Source organism: Fimicolochytrium jonesii, assembly GCF_025526975.1.
Source record: "Fimicolochytrium jonesii strain JEL569 chromosome Unknown EV422scaffold_2, whole genome shotgun sequence".
In the NCBI taxonomy this organism is placed as follows: domain Eukaryota; kingdom Fungi; phylum Chytridiomycota; class Chytridiomycetes; order Spizellomycetales; family Powellomycetaceae; genus Fimicolochytrium; species Fimicolochytrium jonesii.
In genome coordinates this window covers 381,585-393,053 of record NW_026515669.1, presented here as the reverse complement: position 1 = coordinate 393,053, position 11,469 = coordinate 381,585, and the positions used below count along the sequence as shown (strand labels likewise).

The 11,469-nt window shown below is 54.6% G+C and overlaps 1 protein-coding gene across 1 annotated transcript; it reads left to right on the top strand.

The window, feature by feature from the left end:
* Window positions 1-1,622: 1,622 nt before the first annotated feature.
* Window positions 1,623-2,174, top strand: EV422DRAFT_483236 (Endonuclease/exonuclease/phosphatase; the record flags this gene model as incomplete). Its single annotated transcript, XM_053067338.1, has 1 exon — window positions 1,623-2,174. A coding segment is annotated over one exon (552 nt), but the record flags the coding sequence as incomplete, so codon positions are not given.
* Window positions 2,175-11,469: the final 9,295 nt, after the last annotated feature.

Sequence of the window (11,469 nt, the reverse complement as noted above, 5' to 3'; positions counted from 1 at the left end):
GCGCACTTTGTACCGTGCAGGAAAACTGCCACCGCTGAGTCAACTGCAGATCTGATCTGGCACCATGTCATCCGGCTCCATGGACTCCCCGACGATATTGTATCTGACCGTGGCCCACAGTTCAACTCCCACTTCTGGAAACGTCTCTTCGCTCTCCTGGGAACCAAGGTCAACCTCTCATCGGCGTTCCATCCCCAGAGCGATGGACAAACCGAGCGGACCAATCAGATTCTTGAGCAATACCTTCGCTGCTTTTGCAACTATCAACAAGATAACTGGAAGGAACTCTTGTCTTCTGCTGAGTTCTCTTACAATAACACCATCCACTCCGCCACCCAGACAACCCCCTTCTACGCCAACTATGGGTTCCATCCTCGATTCAGTCTGGCTTCCGCCACCACAACCGAATCCCTTAATCCTGCAGCCGAAGCTCGTGCCAACCATCTCAAGGAAATCCATGAACAGCTTGCCACTGAGCTCAAGGAGGCCCAAGGACGCATGAAGCGCTTTGCCGATGCTAAGAGGGCACCTGGCCCAGACATGAAACCCGGGGACAGTGTCTGGCTCTTACAGCGGAATCTCAAGACTCTCCGACCTTCCCAGAAACTTGATCACCGTAAGATTGGCCCCTTCACAATCACGGAGAAGATCAACTCGGTCACATATCGCCTCAAGCTTCCCCCATCCTACAAAATTCACAACGTCTTCCATGTCTCCCTTCTTGAACCACGTTTCACCATTCCGGAGCGAACTGAGCCAGAACCCACCCCACCAGAAGAAGTCGAAGGACAGGAGGAATGGATTGTGGAAGACATTCTTGACTCCCGTATTCGACGCACGCACCTTCAGTACCTCATCAAGTGGCAGGGTTGGCCAAGCTCGGAGAACACATGGGAGCCAGTGGAACACCTTGCCCGCTGTCAAGAGCTTGTTGCCCAGTTCCACCAAAAGTACCCCGACAAACCCCGACCAAAGCCTGCCAACATCAAAACAACATCCGGACGCCCTGGCTAAAGGAGGGGGTGATGTTATGGACGACGCGTCCATACCATGCGCTTACCTCATGACAGCATCCCAACAGTCAGTCAATGTCAATTCCCTGTCAAAACCTGACATCTGCCAAACCTCGCAGCCGCACGCAGCCGCGCTACCCCACACCTGCCACTGCCTTCATTTCTCCACGCAGCCGCACGTAGCCACACCTCCCAACACTCGGCGCTTACAAACCCTTCTCCATACTTCCCCACGTACCCGCCCACAGCCTCAGCGTAGCCACCCCATCCCCAGTCTTCTGTTTCTATGCTTCCCCACCCTTGGCGCTTCTCTTGGCTTCCCTCTCATTCCGTACCCTTCTGCTTCCGCACGCTTCCCCAGCCTTCCCAGAAAAGCATAAATAGCCGCCTCCCCTGAGCTCCCCACTTCCTGATCCCCCAGCAGATCAACACCAGTTCTTCCTAGTCTTGTTCTAGTTCTTGTTTCGGTCTGAATACCATTACCTGTCAACAACCTGCACCACAAGTCGCCTCTATTTCCGTCGGCTCCGCCCATTCATAACAGAAAGCAAGCAAGGCGTCAAGGGCGTCGGTACCTATATTCGCAACGAGCTAGTCATAACCGAACCTACGGTCACCACCACGTTACCCATCTCCAACAATGACGATGTCGAAGGCCGCGTGCTCGTTGTGGAGTTGGATACCGTCTCCATCATCAACGTCTACTACCCGAATGGTGGGCTTGGCGATACGGATCAGCAGCAACAGGCGCTCCTGACCAAGTGCGACATGCACACCGCTCTTCTTCCGATCGCTAAACGCGCCCAGCAAGCCCGCAAGCATGTCGTCTTTGCTGGCGACTTCAACATCGCTCAAGAAGATCGCGATATCCATCCGTCGGTCCTCCCGCTCATGAAGACTGGCGTCACTGATGCGGAGCGTACGCTGCTCAGCAATCTTGCTTCCCACGACTTCGTCGATACTTGGCGCTCATGCCACCCCCACGACATCAGCTTCACTACCTGGTGGATCGGCAAGCACGCTCGCGCCAACAACATCGGTTTGCGACTTGATTACATCTTCTTGGGCCTTCCACCGGAGTCCGGCTATCCCCCACGCATTTCATGCACGATCCTTGCCGATCTCCAAGGTTCCGACCATGTTCCGCTCCTGCTCAACGTCGTCTTAATGACCGACATACTCATCCTGGATTACCACGTCAAGATGACCGCGTTGACCTCCCCCGAATCTCCGGATCCACCTCATCCGCCACCGGCTGCAGAGATATACGAAAAGACCATCGCCGGCGTCACCGTCCGCTCAGCCTTGGCGCTCACTATACAAGCCACACCTACTCGTCCCCTTCGCGTGGGAAAGCGTACGTTCCAAATCGCTGCTGACCTGCCGGACACATTCGTTGACGAGCTCGCTGCCCTTCTTGCCGAACATGATGCCGAGTTTTGCAACAAGGAGGAGATCCCGCGCACTTTTACGGGCGTCGCTCCTATGCGTCCCACCTTGCGCCTGGATCCCACGGGAACCCGCAAGCTCCCCTTCCCCAAGCAACGCGCGCACAGCCCGGCGGATACAAAGGTCCTCAATGAGTGGCTCGATCGCATGTTGCGCTGGGAAAAGTTAGAACCCGTCAAGGAACCGCCTCTCGTTGCTGCCTTGCCGTTGGTCGCGTACAAAAATGGTGTTGCCCGTGTCTGCGCGAATTTCAAGATCAACAAGTACATCAAACCGATTCGTTACCCGATCTTACCTGCGCACATTGTTTTACAGCGTATCGCTCGTTTCCTTCGCTTGTCCGGATTCGACTTTCGTCTCGGCTACCATCAAGGGCCCCTCGACATCGCTTGTCGGTGGATGACCGCTATCCTCCTCCCGCGGGGCATCTATCAATATACCGTCATGCCCATGGGGTTCATCGACTCCGGTGAATGGTTCTCCTTTCAGTTAGACGACATGATCCGCGACGTGGTGCTCCTTAAGGACCACACCGAGTTGTTCCGTGACGAACCTTACATCGGCGAAGATAATCTCACCACCGGTTCACCCACGCACCTTGATCGTCTCCGCGCTTTTCTGCAAACCGTCCGCAAGCACAATGGATCCATCTCCGAACACAAGTGCGTGTTTGCCGTTGAACGCATTCCGGCTCTGGGCAAGATCATCGGTTCGGGTCAGATTGCAACCACGTCCGGCAAGCTCGACGTCGTCCTCCAGTGGCCCACCCCCCGAACACAAGAAGACATCCGTTTGTTCCGTGGCTTCGTCGGCTTCATCTCGGACGGTCTGCCCAACTACAGCTTTTCCATGGGTCCCCTCAACGCTCTATTCCAGAAACAGTACGCTGACCGACGGGCGTTCCACACAGAATGGCACCGGACCCAGAATTACGCTTGCGCCTTTCTCGAAGTCAAGCGGTTGGTCAACGAGAGTTTTGTCTTGCACGCATACGACCCAAGCCGTCCCCTCATCATTGCTGCTGATGGTTCCGGGACTGGGGCTGGCGTCCTCATCGCTCACTGCCAGGACCCCGCCGACGACTACCACGTCACTGCCACCACCAAGTACTCTCCCTGTGAATTCTTCAGCCGATTGTGGGTTGGCGCCGAGCTCCACTATGGCCAACCGGAACGCGAGCTCGCTGCTATTGTCTTCGGCCTCATGAAAGCTCAAGTCAATTTGGGATTCGAATTCTATATCATCACCGACCACCTCGCTTGGGTGCACTGCCAGAACGTCCACACCCCCAACGAACGCATCCTCAAATGGTTCGACTGCATCAACTCCATCCCGGCTGCTGAGGGCTGGCCCAAGTACATTTTCCGCCGCACCGCTGCTCACATCGACGCCGACGCCCTCTCTCGGCGCCCTGCCGCAGGCCCCCAAGAAGTTCCCTCTTGTACCGTCGATGACGAGTTAGACGCTTCGCGACCCTGTGCTCTCAACGACATCCCGATTTCAGCCAGCGTGAAGCTTCTCACCCCGGGTTGGGAGCCCTACGATTCGATTTACGAGTTCTTGACTGGCCACTTTTCCCGTTTACACGTCGACGGCAAGCAGCACGATCGTATCCGCGTTCTTTCCAAGAAATTTCTGGTTTATGAAGGCCGTCTGTATCGCAGATCTCTACCGCGAATGCCTCCCCGTCTCGTTCCCCGCATCGAGGAAGTCACCCACATCAAACATACCTTTCACGGTTCCGACAAATTCGGTCATCTCGGTGTCCTATCCGCTTACCAATTTATCGCGCTTCGGTACTTCTGGTTCTACATGTATGCGGACATCGAGGATTTCATCCGTGCGTGCCGCATCTGCCAGCTCTGCCAGCTCCGCCGACCCCGCTTGTACCAGATCTTTCGTTACACCCCACCGCCGATCTTGTTCACTCTTCTTGGATTGGACTGCGTTAGTTATCCCCCCACGCAAATCGGTCGGACCGCCGCTCGTTACATCGGCTGCCTACTCGTGATTTGTTACACTTCCGGTTATGGTTGGGCCTATCCTCTTCGTACGATTGACGGCCACGGTATCGTTCTTGCCCTTCGCGACTGGACTGCCCGCTACGGTACCCCCGCCCATGTGGTAGTCGACAATGCCCAGTACTTCGTCGAAGGTGCTTTTGCCGCTTACTCTGCGAAGAAATCCATCGAGTTGGTACCGACATCCACCATGCATCCCCAGGGCAACGGTCGCGCGGAGAAGTTTGTCCAGGATTTCACCCGCATCCTTTCCCACATTGTCCTTCAACGCTCCACCGATCCTTCCCAACCCGATCTCACGATCTGGCCCGACTGCGTCGATGCCGCGTTGAGTACGTACCTCCAACACATCTCTTGTACCACGGGTGTCTCTGCCTACAACATCGTCTTTGGTCAACAATGCCATATCCCTGGACTCCCTGGTACGTCGCCGCCTCCAGCGTCGGACGATATCCATCGCATTTTGTCTCCGGGGTATCAGGACAACCGCAACCTCCTCCGTACCTGGGCCCTCCAATTCGCCAACGCGCAGCGCGACAAGGAAACCGCGGCTCTCAACGCAGATCACCCCAGGATTCGCTCCTTCTCCGTTGGTAGTTGGGTTTATGTCGCCCGCAACGAGCTCGACATCACGTACACGTCCACCCGCAAACTGGTCGCTCGCTGGTCTGGCCCGTTCCAAATTGACAAGGCCTACCCCGGCAATACGTACCGATTAGTCAACGAACACGGTCATTTGGTTTACAACGGTCGCCCGGTAAACCACATTCGCCTAATGCCCGCGCGTAAGGCTAAGCCGTGGTATGCACCTGCCCTTCTTACTCCGCCTTCTTACGACGTCCCTGCTACCACCGCCCTCCACGCTACGCTCCCCTCCCGGGACCAAGAGATCGTCAATGATACCTCTACCTCCCGCCGCCGTGCCGGCATGCCTCCGTCCCCGGCGTGCGCTCCCATTATCGAGTCCACTTCGGATGCCGACATTCCGCTCTTGTACCCGCCGACTCTGTCCTTCCTTCCCTTCCTTGACTTTTGCGGTTTCTTCGTTTCTTCGGTTTTTTTCTTTTGACCCCGCTTCGTCTTCGCTTGTAACAACACGTCCGTAGCGTCTCACGGTCGCCCTCGGTGTAGCTGCCCATACGATCGAGCTTGATGTCGCGTTCTGTCTTCGTTCTTCCTTCTTCGCTACTCACTTGGCCGAGAGGCTAGGGGGAGGATGTGGTACGGTGTGGAGTCGACGCCGCAACCCTAATCCCCAACCCTATCCCCAGTCGTAACCCTAACCAGTAGCTAGTTTATTCCCCAGTAATGTGACTTTCTGGCAGTTTTTCTTCTTGTACTTTAAAAGCCGGCTCGCTGCGCTCGCGCCAGTTGACCGACAACCCAATATATAACATCTTTTTCCCCGCCTACCACAGCGGAGCCGGAGCCGGTGGAGCCCCCGGTGCCAGGGCAGCGGCGACTATCACGGTGGCGGGTTAAGGTGCTGAAGTTGTATGTAGTGTCCAGAAGCCGTCTCGGTATGGGTGTTCCGTATGTCTTATTCCGACGTAGTTGTCGCCAGCTGTCTATTGCTAGCGACACGTCCTTCTTGAATTGCTTGAATAAATTTCGTATGTGTCTCGGGAGGAAAGGGCTTTGTAAAGTAATCAGCCAGTTGTTCCTGCGTTGCGGTGTCGAGGAGTATGACGTCTTTCTTCGCCACGCCGTCGCATAGCTTGTGGTAGCGTACATCGATGTGTTTGGAGCGTTGAGTAATAGCCGTGGAGTTGGCAATCTTGCGGGCGCTCTGATTGTCGATGTGGAGTGGCGTGGCGTCCTTGATGTTGCCGTATTCGTCGCCGAAGACCTCCGCGATGATCGAGCGGAGCCAGATGACCTTGTTGTAACTGAGGGATGCGGCGATATACTCAGCTTCCGTGGAGCTGAGAGCTACGCACTTCTGCTTGGTGCTTTTCCAGTAGATAAGCTGGCCGTTGAAGAAGCTGGCGATGCCCGCGGTAGATTTGCGGTCGTTGACACCGTCTGCGTAGGATGCGTCTGTATAGACGCGAAGTCCAGCTTGATCTGAATGACCGGACTTATAGGTAAGCTTCAAGGTGCGAATACCTTTCAGGTAGCGCATGATGCGAAGTACATCATTCCAGTTGGCTTGGGTAGGAGCTGAGACTTGACGTGCGACGAAGCCGACGGCAGTTGAAATATCCCAGCGCCAGGTAATGGATGCCCACGTGAGGGCCCCCACTGCTTCCTGGTAGAGAACCTTGCTATGAAAAGGGGGGCTCGCGGAGGCTGTTCGGGTACGCGCAGAGACGGCGCACGGCGTAGAGACCGGGGTAGCGTTTTGTTGTCCAAATCGTTCGAGTAAACCGTCGATATAGGTAACATTGCTGATTTTGAGTTGGTTCCCTGACGGCGAGAGCTGGTAATCGAAGACCAGACCTAGGCAGTTCTTGATGGGACCGAGATCCGTACAGTTGAAATGAGAACATAGTTCACTTTTCACTTGCTTGACGTATACGGGAAAGCAGCAGGCGATGAAATCGTCCACAGAGTGAAGCCGAGGGAACTGAGGGTTTCGCGAAGAGTACGGTACCAGAGAAGCGGAGATTGCTCCAGACCGTATAGAGCCTTGCGTAGGAGGTATACCCAGTCTGCGCGCGGGTTCTGCGGATCTTCGTAGCCTTGAAATTGTTCAACATAGACGGGTCCGTCGATATCGCTGCGTAAGAACGCATTGGGGACGTCGAGTTGATGGATTTCCATACCAAGAGAGACGGCAATGGAGAGGAAAAGGCAAAGAACTGACATGGGTAGGGTTGGAGCGTAGGTGTCGTTATAATCAATACCCATGGATTGATGAAAACCTTGAACTACACCGCGGCCCTTGAATTTCTTGAAAGTACCGTCCGGATTGGAGATTTGACGAAGTACCCAAGTGCTACCGAGTACGCGCTGATTGCGCGGACGGGGTACGAGCTCCCAAGTACCGTTATCGACAAGAGCTTGGAACTCTTTATCAGCTGCGAGTTTGAAGTCAGCTGATTGAGGGGAGGCCATTGCTTGGCGCCAGGTCATAGTGACGGATTGAGGCGTGTCTTCGGTACGCGCGTTGAAGGCGTTCGAGAGGGCTTCAATGGTTCGGGCGTTGAAAGCGTCTGGACGAGACTCCCAGATATCCAACGCTTCAGTCTCAATGAGATCAGAGCGTGGTTGCCAGGTACAGGTAGTAAAACCAACCCACTTGACGAGGTATTCCTTTTGGACGTTGACGTTCAGAGAGGATGTGTTCCATAGGGAACTCCTCGTGCGAGGTAGGAGCATCTCCTAGAAGATTGAGGAGAGCAGGATCTTGACGAAGGTGCTCAGGGAGTCCAGTGGATTCGTCGAAACGAACGTCACGTGAGACAGCGACAGTGTCGCGTACTGGATTCCAGACAGAATAACCTTTGGTGCCTTGTTGGTGAGCATATCCCACTAGGTACGTCTTGGTAGCACGATTTGCCATCTTGTCCCGGCCCTTGGGTGGAACGACAGTGTACGTGAGACATCCGAGCTTACGCAGATGCGCGATGCTCGGGCGGCGACCGGTAAGGAATTTGGAGCGCGATTTGGCGTCCGGGGATGCAACTGAATGCGGGTAGAGGTTGTGCAGGTAAGAGACAGCCTCCAGGATGTACGGCCAGAGCTTGCGAGGAAGGTGAGTGTCCGCAAAGATGGCGCGTACGCGGTCCAGCAACATCCGATTAAGGCGCTCTGCTTTTCCGTTTTGTTGACTAGAATACGCGACAGTAGACTCATGGGTAATCCCATTGTCGTGTAGGTACGACGTGAGCGCGCCAGTGTATTCTCCTCCCCTATCCGTACGTAGGATCTTGAGGGAGACGCTAGTTTGATTCTTGAGCCACTTATGGAAGATCATAAACCTTGCGGTAATAGTGGATGCCTCCTTGTCCTTGATGGAGTGGGTACGGGCAAAAGCGGAGCCGTTGTCGAGGAACGCGAGACTGTAGGGCTCTCCGTCGATGCCGTGGATCCGAAAGGGACCTTGTAAATCGCTGTGAATGAGCTCGCCGGGCTTGTGTGGCAGGGATATCGATTTAGGGAAGGTAAGGCGTGTAGCTTTGCCGAGAGCGCATGGATCGCAGCGTGCGCCGGAGTCCGGCGTAGCCCCCACTGAAGGCCAATCCTCTACTTTCTTAGGCATAACCGGGAGAATGTGGTTTCCAGGGTGTCCAGGATGTTGATGCAGAAGTTGGGGGGTTATGGAAGCAACCAGTGCATGTGCATTGGGCTTGTAGGTAGTAACCCGTCCTTCTAAATAGTACGCGTCGCCTTCGCGCATTCCCATTGCGAGTTAATGTCGGTCGGTGTTGAACGTAATGACGTCGGTGGGGTGAAAGGAGATGGTAACGCCGTTATCAGTGCATTTAGCAACAGATATAAGCGGCTGGGCAAGACTGGGAACCAACAAAACGTCGCAAAGAGCGAGAACGTTGCCGCCGGACGTAGGTTGGATAAGTACGGTACCCTTCTTTTGAGAGGTAATGGTAGTCGAATCCGCGAGTCCAATAAGGCGTTGGTAGTCTTGAAGAGAAGACCGATCTAGATCCTCGATATAGGGGATCATATGATCCATACAACCGGAATCCACGTTCGCCTTGAAGAGGCGGACGTCGTGGTTGGCTGGTTGGACTTGAACGTGCATGGCATAAGCCATGGAGGCTGCAGCGGGTGCGTCCTGCTTGGTTTTCGCGTTCTTGTCCATGATATCCTTGACAGCTTTATAAGTAAAGCAGTTTTCCGACTTGTGGCGGTCCCTCTGGCAGTATTTGCACTGGGGAGGCTTCTTGGTTGCGTCAGAGGACGAGGATTGGGTAGAGGAGGAGCCTCTGGAGCCGCCTGTCTTGGATTTGTTCTTCTTCTTCTGAGGTACAGTGGAAGTAACGTGGGCAGCGGATGCGCCCGACTGAGGCGTACTCGGGGTCTTCTCGTTGAGCTGAGCGGCTATACGAATCGTGGCTTCTTGAGCAGGACTAAGTCTATCATCGTACTGAGCCTGAGCAGTGATCAGGGTACTAAGACTCTTAGGAAGCGCTTGGAGGAAGTCGGCACAGAGCACGTATTCCGGGAGCCCGGGGAGTTTTCCAACCAAAAGGTTGAACTGGGCGACGAATTCGGTTAAACCTTGATGGTTAATTGACTTCGGCTTCAGAGCGCGCAGTCTGTGAAGAACTTGCGGCAGACGAGTCCGGGGAATGAAGCGCCTCAACATCGCGGAGCGTAATCCGAGTCGCGGGGGCAGTCCATAGATGTCTTGAATATCGTGCCAGGAAATTATGGAGAAGCGCTCGTTTTCAGGAAGGCTTTTCCACTACTGGAGAGCTGGTCCAGTGAGCGCATGAACGACGAAGTCTACGCATTCGGAAGGCGAAATCATCTCATACTTCATAATCACGTCGATGTGATCAAGGAACCCTTGAAGCTTGGTAACATTGGGGTCGCCGTTGTAGGTGCTGAGTTTCCTAAGGGTAGTGTTGATGAAGACTTTGGAAGCTGATTTGCCGGCCGTAGGGGGTGTTACAGGAGTAACAGATCTCACAGATGCACTTTCGTGTGGGGTTTCAGCGAAAGGAGGGCTTTGAGACGAGGTTGAAAGTAAGGATGCCGTTCTGGGGCTTTATAAGCGTATGGGACGGAGTAGGCCATAGCGCGCTGAGGGGGCGCATGGGGTGCCGGCGACACAGAGGTCATGTATGGCATGTTTGCCTGGATAGGGCTAGTCGAATAATGAGAACGAGTGCTGTTCACAGGCGACTGAGTGGGCGGGTTCACGGAGGGGATGGTAGGTCCGCCTTGTTGAGGCGCTGAGCCCGAATTCAAGAACGAGGTACCCAATCCAGTCAGAGTGGCTATTTGATCCTTCATTTGAAGCATCTCCTCTTCCTGCTTAACAGGCATAGGTTCTTTCTGAATGGAATCCATCAGGAAGGGGTCGGTTCCGGTATGTCCGCGTGATTCAGGCGCATCCACATATGGCGTGGTTACGTCTTTCCATTCTGCAATAGTAGCAGAAAGCTCCTCTTTCCTCTTCTTCTCATCCACAAATTCACCAGACATTTTGAAAGGTGGGGTAGGTGTTGGTTCACTGCGTAAGTTGGCATGACGGGCTACGCCTTGATTAAGCGGAGTACGTGAGTCAATGCCAGAGCGCTGACTAATAGATTCAGAACTCTTAACAGGGGGTTGTTGAACTTTCTTTCCTCCTCCTCTAGTCGCCGCAGGTAGGGGTCCCAGGAGAGCTCCTCCTTGGGACCGCGTGTGGTGAGCGGAGGGCTTGCCAGCTGTCACTGCGGCTGCGTAGCTCTTCTGAGGTTGGGGTGTTGAATCCTTAGGTGGCACGGTGCTTTTCTAAGAGAGCGGTGACTGGAGATCGTGAGTTCTTTATCCTGGAACGTCCGCTAGCTGCGGGCGGAGCCAGGGCTCATAACCACTTAGCGGTAGTCGGCAGAGGAAGCAGATGACTGAGCAAACTCTATGTAGTGTGCAGTGTTGTACTGTGAAGTATGTATTGTCTTGTGTAGAAAAGTCTGAAGTGTAAAGAGGACGCGAGGTCCAAAGGGGAAGAAAAGAGTGAAGTCCCGTATGCAGAAGCGTGGCGTAAGCAGGAGGGGAGTCACGTGAGGAAATAAACTACGCGAACCCTAACCGGGGACTTGGGAGGATGATACCTCCACCAGTAGGAGCGTGCTGGGGAGCGGTAGTCGGTTGGGGGTCGGTGAGGCTCGAGGGAAGCGGATTCTGATGCTCGCTATTTATGCATTCTCGAAGCGGGGGAATTCCCTTGGGTTCTGGGCGTTCTCTCCCTTCTGTCCGGCTGAGCATTCTCTTGCTGCACGTCTTGCTCTCGCTGGGCCGCTGGGTACTCCACCGACGTGGAAGATGCCGGTTGGTCCGCGGTTGCATGCTTTTTTCCCTTTTTTCCT